Here is a 23,247-nt window from a genome sequence, read left to right as displayed (position 1 = left end):
CCTTTTGAAAACACATACCGTATTTGACGTTATAAGCGCTCAGGGCGCTCTGGAGAAATAGGGGGCTCTTATAAGAATATAATTTTGGTAAAAAGAAACAACAGAGTTGAGGGATCCTAAATTTTGTGGTTTATGCTGACAGCCTGAAATGATACAAAAGAAAAGTCTGTGTGTATTATACACAACAGATATATTTTTCCAGAAGTTAATTGCCCATAATTAAGGGTGCATGTAACACACGAGTGCGTATTATACACAAATAAGTAAGTCTTGTGAACATTGATCCATCAGAAGGAATTGGGATTGTACACTAGCCAATATATCAGCAAATATCGCCACTGGCGCTTATTAGAGTGGGGCCCGATACGGTAACTATCAAAATGTTTGTTGTTTAATATCACTCTGCAATATTCCAGATATATGATGTCTGCCGGTAAATAATCAACTCTGGACCAGACAAACCAGTGATTTTGGTATTATGAGCATGAGTGAGTGAGTTAGTATGGTTTTACGCAGCTTTTAGCAATATTCCAGCAGTATCACGGCGGGGGACACCAGAAATGGGCTTCACACATTGTACCCATGTCGGGAATCGAACCTGGGTCTTCGGCGTGAGGATCGAACACTTTAACAACTAGGCTACCCGACTGCCCCTATGGCCGTAAGGGTACGATGACAGGCAGCCTATTGGTGTAGTCGCCTCATACAACAATCATAGGTTGTGAGTGGGCCACCTCTATCTCAAAGTACTGGATCAACTAGGAGACTATGTACAAAGTAGTTCTATTCCAATTGTCCCAGTGCCACATTCTTGCATACCTTACTACACTGCTATCAATATGAAGATATGCCATTTAAACCTAACAAATAGCTTATTAAGCCAAGCAGTTGTAGTTATAAATATTAATTTGGAACAAGCTTCGAAACTAATTTCATTCATTGTATGAAACATATGTCTGAAACTTATGATAAACTTCATTCAATGTTGGAAAACTTTTACTAAAACAAACATAGTCAAAACAATTATTTTTGAAAAATATTTCACAGATGTAAAACATATTAAAAAACTGAAAACAGTTGGAATGTTTTCCTTGTCAGCTGTTGAGTAGTACGTCGACTAAGAATGAGGGTAACATCAGTCATTTACCTGAACAATAATCTTAGCGTCACAACTATTGTAATTTAAATCTATGTTAAAGTATAGAAATAACAATAATCTTAGTACTACAACTGTTGTAAATCTATGTTAAAGTTTAGAAATAACAATAATCTTAGTACTGCAACTGTTGTAAATCCATGTTAAAGTATAGAAATAACAATAATCTTAGTACTGCAACCATGTAAATCTATGTTAAAGTATAGAAATAACAATAATCTTAGTACTGCAACTGTTGTAAATCTATGCTTAAGTATAGAAATAACAATAATCTTAGTACTGCAACCGTTGTAAATCTATGTTAAAGTATAGAAATAACAATAATCTTAGTACTGCAACTGCTGTAAATCTATGCTAAAGTATAGAAATAACAATACTCTTAGTACTACAAATGTTGTAAATCTATGTTAAAGTATAGAAATAACAATAATCTTAGTACTGCAACCGTTGTAAATCTATGTTAAAGTATAGAAATAACAATAATCTTAGTACTGCAACTGTTGTAAATCTATGTTAAAGTATAGAAATAACAATAATCTTAGTACTACAACTGTTGTAAATCTATGCTAAAGTATAGAAATAACAATAATCTTAGTACTACAACTGTTGTAAATCTATTTTAAAGTATAGGAGCTACAAGTGTCGTAAATCTAAGTTTAATTAAGAGTCTTAGCATGACAAATATTGTCAGTATAGGAGTATCAAAAGTCTAAGTGCCAAGATCATTCTGTGCAAGTGGGTCCTGGAGTGTTTCTCTATTCCAATAGGGGAATAACTCTTCATAATACACAGTGTAGACAAACTGATGGTCAGACGGACATCAATGTGTACTAATGTTTCTATCACAGAACATGTTTTCAAAACAGACGGATGGATGCATATTCGGTTGGCCCATCTTTTTGTCTGTAGGGTGGCTCTCCTTTATCAGGTAGTCTAGCAAGGTCAAGGTCGGCATAGTGTAGGCCTTCTGCGTTAGCATTTCGATCTTTTTTGTCATCGTCTTCCTGCAAGACAAGGTGAGGTGGCAGAATTTAAAAGATTGTCATAATTTCCATGCCATATCTATGTGGACTTATTATTTGAAAGTTTTTGTTCACTTCTTTAGAGGTCAAGGTCAAAAGGTGAGAGTGAAAATGACAATGAATTCTGCCACCTGTTACCTGTGTCCAGGAAGTAGGTCATTGTGACCATGACCTATGTCTATAAAACAAAAGGTCAGCATGACATTTATGAATATAACCAAGGTCACTGTGGCCATGACTGTTAGGTTGCTGTGACCGTGACCATGACCTTCAGGTCACTTTGACCTGCAATGACCTGTAATGACCTATAACCATAAATATGTTGCCAAAAACCTAATTGTGATAAAAATCTGATTTTCCTTCCAAAAATATTTGTATCTAGTAGTTAGAAAAAATAATTTGGCTTCAATATTATGCTATATTATTATATGTCTCACAGACCATTCCTACTTATGCTATATTTGCAAAAGGCATCAAAATTTGTCACGCATGATGCATAAAAGAATTTTACTTAAATAAGTCATGGAAATATTTAATTGTATATAAGTTTTTTAATTAATTTTGTTAATTGCTGAAACATAATAAACACAATAATGATTTTTCCCTATTCATCTTATCATAACGAGATAATGTTGAAATATAATATTTACAATTTACAAGCATATTTATTTTCTAATTTGAGAAGACCAGAGTCCTAATCAAATGTCAGACAATAAAAAGTTTTGACACTAATGTTAATATAATCAAGTCAATTGGGAAATGTGTTTGTCATATAATGGATAGTGTTATCAATAAGTGCTGCTACGATTCACTCAAATTCGGTGAATCAAACCGTATCCATTCATGAATTAAATTTGTTATTCGTGGCCACTAGAATTGAATATTCATGAATATGCAATCATGTGCATTTACATACCCTGTACCAAAAAACATCGATAAGAACATATCATATGCACAGATTTCTTCAAAGACAACACTCTTATAATATCAAATTTGACGGTATTGTGGTCACTGGTCGTTGTCGCATTTGAGCAGTATTAGTTACTGGATAAGTGCAGTATATAAATGTATAATATATTAATAATTAACAAACCATGTCAAATAATTTGTTGTTATTGTTTCACTGAATATAACAAATAATACATCAGCTGCTGACTTGTTATAGTATTCGTGAATTAATATTCATATTCGTTACCCTATATTTGTGATATGAATCATATTCGCCACAGTGCATTCGTTGCAGCCAAATTATCGATTCAATAAACCAATCCAATAAACTTGATATTCGGATTACATAAATATGCAAATCGAGTCACTTATCGGGAACTACTTTTAGTGAGTGAGTATTGTTTTACGCAGCTTTTGGCAATATTCTAGCAATATCATGGCGGCGTACACCAGAAATGTGCTTCACACGATATACCCATTTCGAGAACTAACCCGTGTGTTCGGCATGACGAGCGAATGTAATAACCACTTAGCTACCTACCCCTCCTCCCAGAACTACTTATAAGCTCCGTACATCGATGTAGTGTTCCCAATAAGTTTAGGTTGAGGTTTCACGATATGTGATAAAGGCATGGCTACAGATCAAATGGCACCCTATGACAAGTCGGGATAACTCAGATAACACATTGATACACAGTTACTCCATTGAGTGAGTGAGTGAGTATGGCTTTACGCCGCTTTTAGCAATATGCCAGCAATATCACGGCGGGGGACACCAGAAATGGGCTTCACACATTGTACCCATGTCAGGAATCGAACCCGGGTCTTCGGCATGACGAGCAAACGCTTTAACCACAAGGCTACCTGACCGCCCCAGTTACTTCATTGAGTGAAATCACGGCTCAAAGATTATTCTAAAAACACCTTTATGAGAGAAACGGAATGATACCCTGGTGTGTTTTCCTATCTTCACATATCATGTTAAAGGAACAGAAACTAAGCACTTTGTTATGTTATTGAAAGTACTCACCCGTTGGTCTAAGCTGGACGGCGTGCTGTACACAACATTGGGGGTCATTTCCGGTCGTTCACTGTGAAAAGAGACAAAGTTCCTATGTTGAGTCTGATATCAGTTATTTTTTCCCTTTTCTGAAATCTGAAATTTGCCAGATAACAACAAAAGTGAGGTGAAAAGAGGATTTAAGATTAATGCACTTATATCGCAAATTGCACACATGTGTGTGGCTGCTTGTACTAGTCTCGGCTAATGTCTGTTTTTTTAAGTGCAAGCCCATTGAGATACCATGCCGCAGTTTAACATGAATACCCCACTCAGACCTTGCGCTCTCCGGGTGGACGCTTTACGACTACACCACAGAGACGGTCAGCTGATCCTAGAAGGGCTAAGGGATGTAACTCCTCATATCAAATTGCAGCATATATATATATGCCTGGGATATCTGTGCCCGAAAATGTTGAACGAGGGAAAAATGGAATAACCTCCAACAAATTATGTCAAATATGAAACAAAATCCATTCAGGGGTAACTCATTTGGAGGATTGGCAAAATGGACGTGTCAGTTTCACTGTATGTGGCGAGGGGTGGTTAAGTTCCATTGTCTATGGCCTTGGATCGAACTCAGCACTCTCAACTCTCCGGGCAGATGCTCTACCACTAGACCATGGAGGCGGTCCTAGCTTTCAGGGGGGGTTGTGAGGGGCCATAACTAACCAATGATGAGAGTCGCAACCTCGTCAGTGGAGTCTCATCTTACATGATGGAGAATTTCATTCACAATCTGAACAACACAAGACTTGCATTGAACACTGCATTTTAGTTCAAGCATCACAAACCACACTCAGCAATATTCCAACTACATATTAAAAGGCAGCCTGCAAATAATCAAGTCTGGACCAGTGATTGATATTGTGAGCAACAATCCATGCCATCAGGGTATTTTGACCATTGAGTCCTGAGTCTGACCACACGATCCATTAAGTTGCCTCTGATGACCAGCATAGGTTGCTGGAGACCAGTTCTAACCCGGAATCCCCATGGGAGAGTTGGCTGAGGTAGTGGCTAAGCCCAAAGTGAACCAACAGTGGATCTCCAGATTCAAGTCCGAAGGTTCAGTGCACTGCGATACTGTGTACCATGATACAGGGAACTGTTGTGCGATACTGTGTACCATGATACAGGGAACTGTTGTGCGATACTGTGTACCATGATACAGGGAATTGTTGTGCGATACTGTGTACCATGATACAGGGAACTGTTGTGCGATACTGTGTACCATGATACAGGGAACTGTTGTGCGATACTGTGTACCATGATACAGGGAACTGTTGTGCGATACTGTGTACCATGATACAGGTAACTATTGTATGATACTGTGTACCATGATACAGGTAACTATTGTGCGATACTGTGTACCATGATACAGGTAACTATTGTATGATACTGTGTACCATGATACAGGTAACTATTGTGCGATACTGTGTACCATGATACAGGGAACTGTTGTGCGATACTGTGTACCATGATACAGGTAACTATTGTGCAATACTGTGTACCATGATACAGGGAACTGTTGTGCGATACTGTGTACCATGATACAGGGAACTGTTGTGCGATACTGTGTACTGTGTACCATGATACAGGGAACTGTTGTGCGATACTGTGTACCATGATACAGGGAACTGTTGTGCGATACTGTGAACCATGATACAGGGAACTGTTGTGCGATACTGTGTACCATGATACAGGTAACTATTGTGCGATACTGTGTACCATGATACAGGGAACTGTTGTGCGATACTGTGTACCATGATACAGGTAACTATTGTGCGATACTGTGTACCATGATACAGGGAACTGTTGTGCGATACTGTGTACCATGATACAGGGAACTATTGTGCGATACTGTGTACCATGATACAGGGAACTATTGTGCGATACTGTGTACCATGATACAGGGAACTGTTGTGAGATACTGTGTACCATGATACAGGGAACTGTTGTGCGATACTGTGTACCATGATACAGGTAACTATTGTATGATACTGTGTACCATGATACAGGGAACTATTGTGCGATACTGTGTACCATGATACAGGGAACTGTTGTGCGATACTGTGTACCATGATACAGGGAACTGTAGTGCGATACTGTGTACCATGATACAGGGAACTATTGTGCGATACTGTGTACCATGATACAGGGAACTATTGTGCGATACTGTGTACCATGATACAGGGAACTGTTGTGCAATACTGTACTAACACATTACATGTGATTTCACCTAGAATTAGTATATTAGTAAGCATGCATAAAGCAACATTCATGTCAGGAGCGACAGTGCGTGGGGTGAGTATCCATGTGGTGTGTGTCCGTGTGGTGTGTGTGTCCGTGTGGTGTGTGTGTCCGTGTGGTGTGTGTGTCCGTGTGGTGTGTGTGTGTGTGTGTGTGTGTGTGTGTGTGTGTGTGTGTGTGTGTGTGTGTGTGTGTGTGTGTGTGTGTGTGTGTGTGTCTCTGTGTCCACAGGTAACTATTGTGTGATACTGTGTACCATGATACAGGTAACTATTGTGCGATACTGTGTACCATGATACAGGGAACTATTGTGCGATACTGTGTACTGTGTACCATGATACAGGTAACTATTGTGCGATACTGTACCAACACATTACATGTGATTTCACCTAGAATTAGTACATAAGTAAGCCTGCATAAAGCAACATTCATGTCAGGAGCGACAGTGCGAGGGGTGAGTGAGTTAACTCAGCAAGTGTTAAACAGCAGCAGCAGCGTCTGCACAATGTACAACTTGGGTCAGCTGTATTCATACCTGGGTTGAAGGATCTTTGGGGGGAATATTATTCCGTGAGTTGAACCATTGGGGCTTTTAAAATCGGGCCTTTGACAAAGAACCAGTAATCTTTAAAATGAGCAATGGTTCCTATAAATATGAAACTATTCTTGTCAGCAATCCCCATATTTGATTTGTTTGTTTGTTGTTTACCCGCACTCGGCAATATTCCAACTAGATGATGGCAGTCTGTAAATAATCGAGTCTGGACCAGACAATCCAGTGATTGACATCATGAGCATCATTCTACTCGATTGGGATCGATGACATGCATCAACCAAGACAGCGAGTCTGACCACCCGATCCCGATGGTCGTCTCTTACGACAAGCATGGGCTGCTGAAGACCGATTCTAACCCGGGTCTTTGAGGGGACCCCGTTCTGAAGGGAGAGAAGCAGCGAGAGGCGACAGGTTTGTAGTCGGGAAGCGAGAGTGGTAGGCTTACTTAATGCAGGGCAATCATGCTAGAATGAAAGGCAAATCAGCAGTGACTTTATCAAGGGATTTGTACATGGGCTCACTTAACATATGCTGATTCGACTGAGGACGTAAATTACTGAAACACAAAAAATACATAAGAATATTTTGCCAACAGAATCTGAGGTGCTTTTAGCCATTTAACCATTTTGCTTCAACTTTACAATTCCAATGTCATTCTTATCAACAAGTTTGACCTGACTTTCTTTTTCTGTCTACACGTAGGGTAGATCACACTGTGTAATGTTATGTTTTACAGATTCTTGACTTGACAATTTTGCTTGGCTAAACAAATAATTTTTTCTTTATTTATGCAGTTCGCTATTATTTTTTTCTGTGGAATAAACTTGTCTTGGTAGGAGAGTTTAGTGACACAGTATACTGACGACCAGTCCTTGTTTTAGCCCTGAATAGTGCCAGCCCACTGAGATACCATTCCGCAGTTTAACATGAATACCCCACTCAGACACAGTAATGAGTGCCATGGCTCCAAGCTGACCAGTCCTTGTTTTAGCCCCTCATTTCCAAGTGCCAGGCAGGGTAACAACAAGTTCCATCTTTTAACGTATCATGATACACTAGAAAACCAAGGACATGTGGTACCCCCTTTCAAGATATTATTTAACCTTGGATCCTGATGACCTAAAGGGACACAACTCCATATAATGGACTCTGAAAGGAGGTGAGAGTGGTTTGGGTTGGATGCGGATGTGAGAGGTACTCCAGTCATATCAGTCGGGAGGAAAGGGATGCAGACAAACCAAGGCTCATAATCTGGGACTTGAACCTTCGATCATAGGGACACAACTCTGCACAGCAAATCATGGCATCTTATCGCGTCCCGCCCCCATGACCTGTAAGAATGGGTGGTTAGTAGGCCAATAAATGTGTGCATGCAAATTAACCCATATCGCTAGGACCTAAATGTTTAGTTTTGTCCCAAATTATTACAGAATCCACACTTACTCTCTTCCATCTTCTTCTTTTGTTTCATCTGAAAATGAAAATGAAAGACTTATTTTAGACAACTAGGACGTGAAATAACAGTAACTATTCTGTATTGAAGAAATGATGTACATTTATTTATTTTATATACATATGGCCTAATTTTTTTTGTCTCGTTTGTGTGCTTGATTGTTGTTTAACACCGTACTCAGCAAATATTCCAGCTATATGACGGTTGTCTGTAAATAATCAAGTCTGGACCGGACAATCCAGTGATCCTCCTTCACAGTGAGTATGGTTTTACGAGGCTTTTAGCAATATTCCAGATATATCACAGCAGGGGATACTAGAAATAGGCTTCACACATTGTACCCACGTTGGGAATCGACCTGGTTCTTCAGCATGACGAGCGAACGCCTTAACCACTAGACTACCTGACCGCCCCCCTCTTTTACAGACTTAAGGAGTATCTACCCCTGAAGCTGAAAAATTATCTGAAGAACTGTGAAAAGGCCAAGTATCCTTCCCAGGTCAATCTATTTTCAAATCAAGGGATAATCCTCATTAAGTTGGCCTTTACAAAAGTGCGGGGAGACCCGAAGCCCGACCCTGTGGGTAATACAAGCTAGGAAGTGAGTGAGTGAGGGAGTATGGTTTTACGCCACCTTTAGCCATATTCCAGCAATATCACGGCGGGGGACACCAGAAATAGGCTTCACACATCGTACCCATGTCGGGAATCGAACCCGGGTCTTCGGCGTGACGAGCGAACGCTTTTAACCACTAGGCTACCCCAACGCCCCGAGCTAGGAAGAGATCCAGTGGTACTCACAATGTTCGCCACCACTTTTCTTCTTGCGAATGACGATGATGACAACGATGATAATGACGATGACAACCAGGATAGCCACTACAATACCGGCAATCATGCCACCATCCACTCCAGCATCTGAAACAAGAGGCAACCACCTGATGTACACAACAGAGACATGTTAAACAGTTACCCATTCTCGCAAAGTGTACTGACCCTAGTCCCATCGGCAGTTACAACTGTGTGAACAACTTGTTACGAGCAGTGTCCAAAATAACCGCCTGCCTGCCTGTCCGTGGCTGGTAACTATTCAGTCAGGCTACATAAATTTTTTCTCCCAACTGTCTCGCAGATAATTTTAAGACTACTTACGTATATCTTGTAGATTCTCAAGTAAGTTTTTGCATTATTTCAGCTGAATCAAGGAGCGATTTGTCTCTTATTTTTCGTTATTCTTAAACATTTACTACGTCTGACTGCGGGCAAGTAACTTGAAGATGGGCAGAGGATTTTACAATTATTTCAGACACTTGTTACAAGAAGCCTTCATAACCTTTCCCACATTTGAGTACAGAGAACAAGGAACTGTATTTTCAAAAGGTTGTCGCATACAAGTATCTTTGGAAGGTATTCAGGATAAATACTTCTAAAAAAACAACCATGTATATATAAGACTTATGATACAAAAACATTGATGAATGGTTGATGTGCATCCGTAAGCGTGTTAAGCCAACTTAGGCAGTGGCTGTTTAGTGTATGGTCTCATTCCCTACATGCACATCCAAGTCTTCTCTGCGTTACGGAAATGGGACGAGGTTGGCCGATTGGACATTACAATCTCATCCTCATCGACACTATGGTCTAATGTTGACACTATGGTCTAATGTTGACACTATGGTCTAATATTGACACTGGTCTAATGTTGACACGGTGGTCTAATGTTGACACGGTGGTCTAATGTTGACACTGTGGTCTAATGTTGACACTGTGGTCTAATGTTGACAATAGGGTCTATGTCAACAATAGGGTCTATGTCGACAATAGGGTCTACTGTTGACACTGTGGTCTAATGTTGACATTATGGTAAAGACACAATGGTGTAATGTCAACACTAGGGTCTAATGTGGACACTGTGGTCTAATGTTGACACCAGGCTCTAATGCGGACACTGTGGTCTAATGTTGACACCAGGCTCTAATGTGGACACTGTGGTCTAATGTTGACACCAGGCTCTAATGTGGACACTGTGGTCTAAAGTGGACACTGTGGTCTAATGTTGACACTATGGTCTAAATGTTGACACTTGAGTCTACTGTTGACAATAGGGTCTAATCTTGACACTAGGCTCTATGTCGACAATAGGGTCAAATGTTGACACTGTGGTCTAATGTTGACACAATGGTGTAATGTCAACACTAGGGTCTAATGTCGACAATGGGGTATAATGCCGACAATAGGGTCTAATGCCGACAAAAGGGTCTTATGTCGACACTATGGTCTAATGTGGACACTGTGGTCTAATGTTGACACCAGGCTCTAATGTGGACACAAGGTCTAATGTCCACACTGTGGTCTAAAGTGGACACTGTGGTCTAATGTCCTCACTGTGGTCTAATGTTGACAATAGGGTCTAATCTTGACACTAGGGTCTATGTCGACAATAGGGTCTAATGTTGACACTGTGGTCTAATGTCAACACCAGGGTCTAATGTCAACGATAGGGTCTAATGCTGACAAAAGGGTATTATGTTGACAAAAGGGTCTTATGTCGACACTATGGTCTAATATGGACACTGTGGTCTAATGTTGACACCAGGCTCTAATGTCGACACAAGGTCTAATGTCGACACTATGGTCTTATCTCGACACTATGGTCTAATTTGGACACTATGGTCTAATGTTGACACTATGGTCTAATGTTGACACTGTGGTCTAATGTTGACACTGTGGTCTAATGTTGACACCAGGCTCTAATGTCGACACTAGGGTCTACTGTTGACAAAACTTTTATATTGATGCTACCAGCTAATAGCTACTGTTTTCTCATCTCTGATGAACTAAGCATAACTCCATGAACTTTTGAGCCTATTTGAACCACTAAAAACACATTCTGCACACAGGTAGAGCTATAGGTACTGATATTGAAATCCATTCTTTCTGGGAGAACTTACCACCGATATTTTCACCAGGAGCAGGAGTTCCTATGGGTTGTTGTCCTGGAAACATAAGAAAATAGTTTTAACCGTTTGTAAAAATACCGAACATGAGTGAGTGATTGAGTCTGGTTTATTGCTGCTTTGAACAGTATTCCAGTTATATTGCGGCGTGTCAGCTTGATGTTGGAGGAAAGTCCAAAGTGATGCAGGTCTTAAACATTCACCACTTTGGTGAAACCCACGAGCCCCCGTAGTTACAAAGAAGGAGAACCTGTTGAAATCATGGACAGATCACCATGGTGGTGTAATGCTAGAACAATGGATATAACACACCCTACTGATGTGTTTTGTTTGTTTGTTGTTTAATGTCGCACTCAGCAATATTCCAGCTTTATGACAACAGACTGTAAATAATCGAGTCTGGACCAGACAATCCAGTGATGGACATCATGTGCATCGATCCATGCAATTGGGATCGATGACATGCATCAGCCAAGTCAGCGGGCCTGACCACCCGATCCTGTTAGTTCTTCTTACAACAAGTATAGTCACCTTTAACGGGTTGCTGTGTAATGCTAGAAACAATGGACATAACACACCCTTGTGATGTAATGAGTATGAGGAATGAATCTATGAAGCTATCCTATATGGGTTCTCACATGTCTCTCAAAACAGTTGTTTGAGAACTACAAATGGAAAAATTCATGATTACTGCATTGGCTGAGCCCTACATCAAGTCCATATTTTCTTGTGTACATTTTAATTAATTTTACAGAAACACTAAAAACACCCCTTCTGTGCGCCTGTGGGGCTTTGTGGTGAAAACAGTAATAGCTATTGTTAACAATTGATACCTTAATCTGTCAACATTGTACATGTTATGAATTCACAATGCCTTTGGTAAAGTGGAAAAAAAACTACTAGAATTTGCACGTTATTGAGAAAGCGTAATCCCCAAATAACATGTTGTATTGCCCTCAGGCCATGGAAAACAAGGAGGAAAGAGTTCTTAATATCCCCAACAATGGCAACTTGTCGTAGATAAACTTGAAACTTGTTGCCATGGTAAATCAAAAGAACTAATATTTTTAAAAACTCCCAAACTTTCAAAAGGCACCTGTTCACCACTCGACCTATCTATGTGCCATGTTTGCTGTAAAAATATTGTTCAGTTTTCAAGATCTGCTCCAGAAACAAGCCCTTCTGCCATTTTATGTCCAAGTCAAAGTAGTTGTCGTGGAAAGTCGAAAGAATTAATTAATAAATTATCCCAAACTAGCAAAAGGCACCAGTTCACCACTGGACCAATCTATGTGGCAAGTTTGCTGAAGTAATATCGTACGGTTTTAGAGACATCTTGCACAGACAAACCATAACATAATTATGATGCATTGATAGTACAATAGGTTGGCTTGCTGCATATACACATGATATACCTGTCTTAATGTATTCATGACCAAACTTGCTGGCAAGCTTCTCAACAAAAGAATTAGGGAATGCTCTTTAAGACAACTTACCAACAACAAGAACTGTCTTGTTGTCACTGTAGTCTTCATTAGTGACGTAACACCTGAACTGTCTCCCATTGTCTTGATTCGAGACTGTATGAACCAGTGTTGACGCCCCTGTATACTGGCATCCCCCTGACCCAGATACGGGAGTAGGAGGGTCATAGGTGATGTTTTGGTCGTTTGGATATCGTGTCCAGGAGGTGAACTCGTTGTCTATAGATCGCCACTCCCATGTCCACAGGCTCTGGAGATTCTCAGTAAACTGGTTCCCAATCCTGCCTGTACACCTGAATGAGATCAGCTGACCATTGTCATAACTGACCCTGTCGGGAGTAGGGAACATCTCTATCTGTTCCGGGTAAGCTGGAAGATAGAAATGAACAGAGTGAGTGAGTGAATGGTTTTACGCCTCTTTTAGCAATATTCCAGCAATATCACAATGGGGGAAACCAGATAAGGGCTTCACACATTGTACCTACCCATGTAGGGAATTGAACCCAGGTATTCAGCGCGACAGAAATGAACACAAGGTCAAACCAAACATCAAATGCTTGACCAAGGATGAGCAATAGCAATGATTTGTCTTGTATGAGAGAGAGTTAAATGCTGCTTATAACTGTATTCCAGTTACATCACGGGGTGTCAGAATAATGTGGGAAGAAAGCCTGAAGTGATTCTGGTCTCTGATGTTTACTACTTCGGTGAAACCCAGAAGCACGGGTATGGTGCTGACAAACCTAGAAACATACTCACGCTGACCCGGGATTTGAACCCACAATCATAGGTTTCTGGCGTATTTTGTTGGAAGCTGCTGTCAACAATATAACAGAACTGCAGAGCTCCAGATAACTTCTTGAGTAATTGAGTTTTTACTCTAAGGTTTCTATGTTAATTGCGTTATTACATCTTCCCAACATTGCCCAAAATTTGTGAACATTTTAAGATTTAAAAAACATTAAATAATGTTTTAGATGTATATACATTGATATAACTGTTCCAAATATATTTTTATATAGGCTGGACTCGGAAAGTAAATTAGCTTGTAATTGTGTTTAGGAAATTAGCTCCATTGTTCCCATGTAGAAAAAGCTTCATTTGGTATTTACATATGCTGTTTTTATACATTTGAGTTTTTTATTTAATGCATGTGTGTCTGTAATCAAGTTAATTGAATATGTCGAAAGTAATTGGGTTTTGAATATTTTGGGGGGGGGGTATTTTACACAAATACGGTGCTTATCTGTAGCTCTGGAACTGCCTGTAAATATCTGTTTTAACGACACACTCAGTAATAGTCCAGCTATATGAGTGTAGTCTGGGTCAGACAATCCAGTGTTTGACATCCCAAGCATCGATCTACGCAATTGGGATATGATGACATGCATCAACCAAATCAGCAAGTCTGACCACCCAATCCTATTGTCACCTCTTAAAACAAGCATAGTCACAGCTTACAACAACAATGGGTTGTTGAAGACCTATTTTAACCTTTCACTGGGGACCAATGAATAATTAATTGTTTGATAGGTATTTCTTAGAAGTTGACAGATGACCAAGTAGACACAATTTAGTGACAACAACTTCTTTATTTTACTGTAATGGCGACATTTCGGTATAGAGCATTGCCTTGCTTGACAACGGTAAAAGTATCCATACCTAAACGGTGTCATTGCAGTAAAAGACAGGAGTTGTTATCCATAAATTGTGTCTACTTATCAATAAATAATCAAGCCTGGCAAGACAAAGCTGTGATTGGTATTCAGGATTATGGGTTATGATGACATGCAATGAATCAAGTCATCAACCTGACCACTGATCCATTTAACCAGCTCTTCCCATGCTTACAACATGTACAACAAGAAAAAGTTTCCAAGGTTAAATTACCCATTCAAAACATCAAATCATGTTTATGGGACTTAAGTAAAGAATTGTAAACCACAGTCCCAAAGGGGAGAAATTTGGGATCAATGTAGTTATCATCAGGTTTTGACATGAAACTGTAGACCTAGGTCTCATTGTCCTCATTTTGCTCATGGTGTACAATGGTGTGGATTGGGTTTCACATCAAAGTTTTATTACACTTTTGTATGCAAGCCTTTCAAACTTACTTCTAGCCGTGATGTTGGCGACTGCCTCATCACTTCCACCTATGTCTGCCAAGTATTGGTTGGAGCAATAGTATGTAGAAGCAGCATCAGTGCATCTCAGATCTGTCAGGATGAACTGTATGCTTCCTGTTGCTCCAGTAATAGAACCTGAGACTGTCATCCGCTGTTGTAGACTTGTGTCCAACACTTGTACTGACGTATCTGTGATGCCCATTCGTATTATAGGCTCATTAGAACCAGTAGAAGATTTCTTGCCAATGCCTATGTTATACACTACTGTTATCCCAGGTGCATTTGGACTACAACTTACAGTCAACTCAGATGTTGGGCTACTTCCCCCAATAATTATTTGTGTCGGTGATGTGGTCAGTCTTGCCCCTGTGGCTGGAACAGAAAGAAAATACTCAATTGTCTACAGTACAATCAACGGCATTACATAATTGGAGGGCCAACAGCCGACACAAACCAACATGATTAAAACCCTAGATATCCACATACATCTGGTACACAGTAAAATATCATTTAAGCTCCTCAAGGGACCACAATAACATTTTGGTCATGAAATTTTGTTATACAACCCTTCATTCAACCTTCAAAATTAGTTGTGACCTCCTCCGTGGTCTAGTGGTAGAGCGTCTGCCCGAAAAGAGGAAGGTCCAACGTTCGACCCCGGGCTGTGTCCTCCCAAATCAATTAAATGATGGTACTTGCCGTTACCCTGTCTGGCGATCGTCACAAAGGGGCTATAACAAGGACTGGTCGGCTCGGAGTCAGTATACTGTGTCTGAGTGGGATATTCAGGTTAAACTGCGGCATTGTATCTCAGTGGGCTAGCACCATTAATCGGTATTAGTCCGGACTAGTATAAGCAGCCACTCTCACACACACACATGCATGCACATCGCTATACACATGATACAAGTGCAATAATCTTGGACACGAAGCTTAACCCAATTTCACCTCACCTCAAAATTAGTCCACAATAGTGCTTGAAGCACTATAAAATCCCACTCTGTTTGATTGGTGGAATGTGTAGGGGGCTGATCTTGACATATTTTTATTAGTGTTTATAATGTCGAGCATGGCAAGTGCCCTGTCTTTCCCTAGTCAATTAGAACAACCCATCAAAATATAGGGAAGGGAGGTTGGACTGTGTTATGCATGTTATGTTTATATTATTAGTATAAACAAGAGTTTGCCACTAACATAGCTATAACCCCACCCCTGTTGCAGAATTTATGACATAATTAAATATAAACAAACCCTAATCTTTTTTAACCAAGGTGGAACTTGTCATGGAAATTGTAAAAAAAGAGAGTTTGGAACCTAAGTCCAAGTTATTTGACACAAATTATTAAAACATTACTTCTGATATACAATGATATAAGAGTGCTTGAAATGTCTGTAACAAGTACGTCTATATACATGATATGACATAGTCCCCGCTGTATTCCAGTCAGGGAATATTTTACAGAAATACCCTTCAGTGGAGAAATGTACCTATCGTGCAGAAAATACCATTTGGCATTTATCTGCAACAGAATTCGTCAAATACACTGCAGAATATTAACATGTGGGTCGAAAGCTTTTTTAAACATGCAAACAGACATTTATCTCCTTTCGTAAAACTTGACCTTTGTATTATTGCTTATGAAAGTTCATGTGTGTATATTTCCACAAGCGATCTCCAGATACATTTCAATAAGCCAGACTAGATGTGGAGAAGTTTATCTTAAAAATGCCAGCAACCAGGCTCAAACTACAAAATTCACGAAAAATAAGCTAAAACACTGTTAAAGGTTAGCAGAATTGTGTGCAGAATGATCAAGAATTGGTTGCAGAATCTACAAACATCGACAACAGAGTTTCCAATCAATGACCCCCCGAGGTACTGTGGTTATAAACTATCAAGTCCAACCCCTTTACTTGAAAATGAAGCACTTCAAAATCTGGCCCTGATGAACCAGATCAGGCATACAAGGGATTTATCCAGGATTCTAAACAAACACTTGAAACAGCCAGTGGCCAGGTGGCAGACAAATTGGAAAAAAGTGTTATTTTGTTTGAGTGAGTGAGTGAGTATGGTTTTACTCTGCTTTTAGGAATATTCCAACAATTATCACGACGGGGGACACCAGAAATGGGCTTCCCAGGTCTTCGATGTGACGAGCGAATGCTTTAGCCACTAGGCTTGCTAACCAACCGCCCCTATTTTGTTTGAAATTGGGATTATTAAAGTTTTTATTTTCTTACATTCAGAGATGGGCCTATTTTTTTAACATTCTATTTTGTAATTGCATTAAATCAGTGTTAGAAATTGGCACTAGTCCTGAAGTCCTTGCCAAGGGTTTTAGCGAAAACGGCACCTCAGCAAAACGTCATCGGGCGAAAACGGCACCGATTGCATAAACGGCACCTCGACTCAAGCGAAAACGGCAACTACTGCCTGGCGAAAATGGCTCCTTAACTGTTATTACCTTGGTCAAATAGGTGCTTTTGAACTTATATGGTAACTTGCAAACACCAATAATTGTGAGATGCTAAAACAAGTTTACATTAAAAAATTAGCCTCTACTCTAACTATAATTGTACTAAGCTTATATGCAACACAACTTATTGTGAAAACATGACATGCTTTGAAGAAAAATAATAGAAATTAAGCTCACATCGTCTCTTACAAACAAAAATAATTGTGAAATAAAACAACTAAGATATTAGACCCCTACTGCAATTTACTCGCCGACTGATTGGGAGGCACAGTTAACTTAATGTGAAAACACTATACACTTTGAAGTGTAAAGCACCTTTACTCAATTTAAACTGAAACTGTATTTAAGAGGCCTAACATGGTGCTGTCAGATCACAATTATTCACAATGGCCTTTCGATGTGTTGCATGAGAGAAGAATGTCAGAAAATAACAACATGCTGTGATACCTGTGACCATGTAAAGAAACCATATATATTACTACAAAAATTGTTCTTATCATTAATAAAAATAGAGGTGCTGTTTTCTCACGACACATAGTAGCCGTTTTTCGCCAGAGAAATCGGTGACGTTTTGCTGAGGTGCCTGCACCCCTTGCCAAACTGCCCAATAATTAAGGTATCATAAGGACTAGTAAAAATTTGCCCATTTTATTAATATAAGGACTAGCGGAATAAAAATGTTAGTTTCTACTGCTGATTAAATGCAATAACATATAACTGATATAACTGTATTCATTTGAATACATATCTGTATTTATATCTCTGCTTAGTATGGCTGACAAACTTGTCAAACGTTTGACTTAGATAACTACAAACACTTTCATTATTTTCATTGGATCTTCGGATTCAGGACTATATATTGTGTGAAGCACTCAACGCGAGCCTATTTGGACACGGAATCCCAAAGGGAGTGTTTTATTTTCCCAAAACGCTACCGACATTTCGAAATGTTTCTCAAACGAAATACCACAAAAAATGTTGTTTCGTGATATGTCATTACCTCCATGACTAAAATACACGGGCTGGCGTGTTGTACTAGATTTGACAATCAGACAGGTCACAAATTGTTTTCACTTGCTCAAATAGTAACCTTCTCTTACAACAAACACCATTATATATTAATATTATTTCACATGTGTCAGTATGCTGTAAGTATCGTATTTTCCCGTTTTAACGCAGTTTTCACACACGTTATCGCATTAAGCATGAACTCGGAACTATAAACGATAAACGCGCGTACCATGCGAAGCCATTACCCAGAGCATTCAAACCCAACGTCTTGTTGGTATCTAGTGTCACACAGCTATTTCAAAATGTCCGCAATCCTCGATACAACTACAGGTGTATAACGCTCTAGTATGGCAGGTGATGACTTACCTGGTTCCAAAACGAACGCTGTAATTATGCAAACACTTAAACATATCCAAGACGCCATTTCGGCATATGTCACGGCAATGTCACGAATATTTAGCTTTCGAAACGCAGCATACGACTCTCTTCCTTGTTGCACACCACCGTTGCACACCTGTCCGTGACCTCTGTTGGCGGAGGGATATCCCAGGTAAATCGCGATCACCTTCAGGTAATTAACAGTCCGCTTCGCCCCCAAGTCCAGTTAGACTGTTAATGATCACTGATTGACAGGCAAGAAGGATTAAAACGGATTGAGAAATGCAGTTTGGGAAAATCCCAGGCGCTAAGTCCTCACGCGGAGTGACACTGGGTAGTGATGAGGCTCAGATTGGACAGGTACTTCGCTGGACAATCCTGTTTGAATTTCGGCTGTTGTTTATCAGCGAGGGGTTTGTTGTCTTGGCAGCGAAATAGACAAAAACAGCCCTCTGAGTGTATTTGTTCGCGCTTGAGACAAACTATTTTAATTACACGGATTGCTGTAGTTATTTGTGAGATGGTTTAATCAGCCCTGGATGTAAATATCTGGTCAGCGGGGCGTGCCCCAGTCCTATTTTGTCGATGACTGTGACAAATCGCTTTCCGGTTGTCCTGATACAAGGAACTGCCTATCCCAGACGTATATATAGTATATGATCTAATATAGATATTTCCCTGAAATGTTGTGACACAACGAACGGGATACAGCTGCTGTGTCACGATACTGTTGTCACGGGGGCACATGAGTGAGTATGGTTTTACGCCGCTTTTAGCAATATCACGGCGTTGGACACCAGAAATGGGCTTCGCACATTGTACCCATGTAGGGAATCGAACCGGGTCTTCGGTGTGACGAGCGAACGCTTTAACCACTGGGCTATTATCGTAACCACGGCGAAGCTGGATCCGATACTAGTATCATAGGATTCTGGCACGACTAAGGTACGCAACTCCGCAAAGAATATTCCGGCGCCTAGATGGAGCTTGAAACCCGCCCTTAAGTATCAACATTTCGATTCTGTTGTATAAATATTCAGGATAAAACGGAAACATGAAACAATTGATAATCGAATATACTCATGGTCAGGTCGCCAGGCTCTGTGGCCTGGCTGAGTGCGCGTCATCGTTTACCGGTATGGGACGTTGCTCATGCTATCAATTACTGGTTTGGTACAGAATGTCGTGATATGACTGGAATGTTGATGGCTGCGGCGTAAAACAACGAATCCGCATGCAGCTTAGATATGGTACTTAAATAAAACGTTCACTTGAACATAATTCTGAAGCGCTTAGACGTATCACCTTTTCAGACGCTCTTCGGCGGTGCTTCAAATAATTAAAATGGTCGTGTATTTCCGCAGGTTTAAAATAAAGACTTTTTAATCCGTAAACCTTTAATACAATAAACAAATAACAACATAGACAAAAGTCCATATCCTTAAATTGGGCATTTCGTCACACCAAGATAATATTATAACGGTCCTAATACGTGACTGGTCAGACTGACATGTCTATGTTGGATTGTTTGTTTGTTTGTTGTTAAAGCCGCATTCAGCAAATGCTCCAGCTGTCTGACAGACGGTCCAGTGAATGACATTGTGAGCAACAAATCATGCCGCCAGGGTGCGATTATCAAGCAAGTCACCAGGTTTTTGTTCGCCTCATATACCATACAAGCACAGGTTGCAGGGGACCTACTCTAACCTGGAATTCCATGGGCAGCCATGCATGTCTGTGTGTGTATTGACTTGATGACGTGCAGGTGCTCGTCCACCCTGCTCAGTGAGATTCTATATCGATACGACACGTGCATTGAACTTTGTTTTTCTGTCACTTCTACGTTATTTATTTATTTATTTATTTATTATGTCTACGTCATTTTATTTATTTATTTATTTATTTATTTATTTATTTATTATTTATGTCTACGTCATTTTATTTATTTATTTATTTATTTATTTTCCTACTGGGATATTGCTGGAATATTTCTATCATTACAATCAGGGCGAATCTGGGATTCGCCGAAACGCTGCCCCAAACTGTGAACACTGAGGGATGACATGCAACCTATTACACGAGCAGGACCTTTAGAATACATTTTTTTATTATATCGTCTTTATTTTGAAAAAAAAAGTCAATTAATGTGGTTATTTATGTGTGTCTGCGTCAGTGGTAAATATAATTCTACGTATTTTATCTGCCTACACATTCCACTCAGCACCGAAACCAGTGTATGCAGTGCATTGTATCTCCATTCAAGTTAGAGAAATATGCTGGACTCATTCGCCACCGAAGCTTGCGTCACCATCCACATGGAGTGAGTGAGTGAGTATGGTTTTACGCCGCTTTTAGCAATATTCCAGCAATATAACGGCGGGGGACACCAGAAATGGGCTTCACACATTGTACCCATGTCGGGATTCGAACCCTGGTCTTCGGCGTGACGAGCGAACGCTTTAACCACTGGGCTACCCGACCGCCCCCCATCCATATGGAAGCAAATGAGTACTGAATATATTTATCATAACGGAATGGTGAGTGAGTTTTGTTTTATGCCGCTCTTAACAGTCGCGGTGTGTCAGCTTGATGTGGGAGGGAATCCCGAAGTCATGCAGATTTTAGACGTTTACCCCTTTGGTGAAACCCAGGAGCCCGGGTACAGACAAACCTAGAAATATAACCAGGCCCAAATAGGATTCGAACCCTATGGCACAGGCTTGCAAGCCTAAGGGACGTAACTCTGCTCAGAGAATTGTGTCGTCTTAAACAACTGGGCCCACTTGCACAAAGCGATCTTACCGCTAAGACTATTGTAAGCCTATGTTAAAGTATGGGAGTTACGATCATCTTAGCGCTAAGATCGCTTTGTGCAAGTGGGCCGAGGACCATGTGACGTCAGATAAATAATGAGTGAGTGAGTGAGTTTGGTTTTACGCCGCTTTTAGCAATATTCCAGCAATATCACGGCGGGGGACACCAGAAATGGGCTTCACACATTGTACCCATGTCGGATAAATGATGGATGGATGAGAAGACACAGCTACGTGTAATATACCCGACTATGATACCCATATAACAAACTAGCTCACTTTGATGGGACACATTATTCTACCATCCTGTAAAATTCCGCTTATACAGACATGAGGTAAGAAGAGTTCCTTCTGTTAACTTCAAATATGAACCTTAGATATAATATACAATGTCACAATACTGAATTATTTACACGGAAATCATAACAGGAAGTAGTTATTCACATAATATAATACACATTGTCTAAATATATCGGAAATATTGTAAACTGTATACGAATGTATTTGCCCAAAATATCATATAAATTTCCTCGGCACGTGGTGTTAATCGAAATTTACAGATATGACAAAGAAAATGTTGTTTTATATTCCCCCTTCCTTATGAGATCACCAAAGATAAAGTTTCTCTTCGTCCTTTTTTAAATGGATAGGTACAGTTTTAATCCTATTTAATCCTATTTTTATATTTCGATTCTACATTCTTTCTCGATTAATATTAGTCCACAATAAAACAATTTCATTAAAATCAGATTTTATTGTCAGATCTCAAGACACAAATATCTCATTTCAATCGGAACGAATCGAAATTGTACAAAAGTGAGTGAGTTGGGTTTAACGCCGCTTTTAACAGTATTCCAGTTATATCACGGCGTGTCTGCTTAATGTGGGAGGAAAGCCCGAAGTGATGCAGGTCTCAGACGTTTACCAGTTCGGTGAAACCCACGAGCATGGGTATGGTGCTGACAAACCTAGAAACATAATCGGGGCGAACCGAGATTCGAACCCGCAATCCTAGGTTTCTGGCGTGCCCAAGGGACGCAACTCTGCACAGCGAATCGCGGCGCCTTAGACGACTGGGCCACCCGGACATTGCACAAAAAGAAAACGAAGATATATACTACACAAAAGAAGTTAAGGAACAAACATAGTCATTTTAGAAAATATTACTATAGTTTATCTGTCATGCTATACTGAAAAGAAGTTAAAGAACACACGATTCCATGGCAGACTAACAATAGTAATATGACAGAATAGGGTGGTCCTTAAACTTTTGGGGTTGAGTACTTTACTGAGAAAGTGTTATCCCAAATATAATATCTGTTACATTTGAACACTTACTAAATGGCATTGTGTGTTCATAGCTTTCGGCCATGGGAGCCGTGCCAATTTATACTTGTCAGAGGGGTACACAAAGTACGTGATCTAGACTACCAGTTGTCGGACTTTCATTTTATGTGGAAGCCTCGGTGGCTGAGTGGGTTAGATCGCTGACTTTGTGTGCTGGCGATTAGGTGCCTCACTCTGGCAGTGTGGGTACGAATCCCGGACGGTAC

General features: G+C 40.0%; 1 protein-coding gene across 7 annotated transcripts in view; it reads right to left on the bottom strand.

Annotated features, from left to right (window-relative positions):
- LOC139458388 (uncharacterized) overlaps positions 1-19,418 on the bottom strand; it is a 30,742-nt gene extending 11,324 nt beyond the window's left edge. For 2 of the 7 annotated variants that reach the window (XR_011652665.1, XM_071239805.1), the window contains exons 1-8: positions 18,870-19,417; positions 15,004-15,387; positions 12,902-13,258; positions 11,400-11,444; positions 9,250-9,366; positions 8,439-8,466; positions 7,517-7,551; positions 4,157-4,217 (exon numbers count right to left, since the gene is read on the bottom strand). Coding sequence is in view for 6 of the 7 variants with exons in the window: in XM_071239805.1 (XP_071095906.1) it covers positions 4,201-4,217; positions 7,517-7,551; positions 8,439-8,466; positions 9,250-9,366; positions 11,400-11,444; positions 12,902-13,258; positions 15,004-15,387; positions 18,870-18,927 (1,041 nt within the window). In the remaining variant the exon portion in view is untranslated. Of the gene's footprint in view, positions 1-1,430; positions 2,161-4,156; positions 4,218-7,516; positions 7,552-8,438; positions 8,467-9,249; positions 9,367-11,399; positions 11,445-12,901; positions 13,259-15,003; positions 15,388-18,869 lie in introns of those variants that run through there. The other 5 variants (XM_071239806.1, XM_071239808.1, XM_071239804.1 and 2 more) reach the window with 5 other exon arrangements.
- Between the last annotated feature and the right edge of the window lie 3,829 nt (positions 19,419-23,247).

Source organism: Haliotis cracherodii, unplaced genomic scaffold (genome assembly GCF_022045235.1).
Source record: "Haliotis cracherodii isolate W230 unplaced genomic scaffold, xgHalCrac1.p SCAF_12, whole genome shotgun sequence".
Lineage (NCBI taxonomy): Eukaryota > Metazoa > Mollusca > Gastropoda > Lepetellida > Haliotidae > Haliotis > Haliotis cracherodii.
The sequence above is the reverse complement of the archived record's forward strand: the minus strand, read 5'-3'. Positions and strand labels throughout refer to the sequence as shown.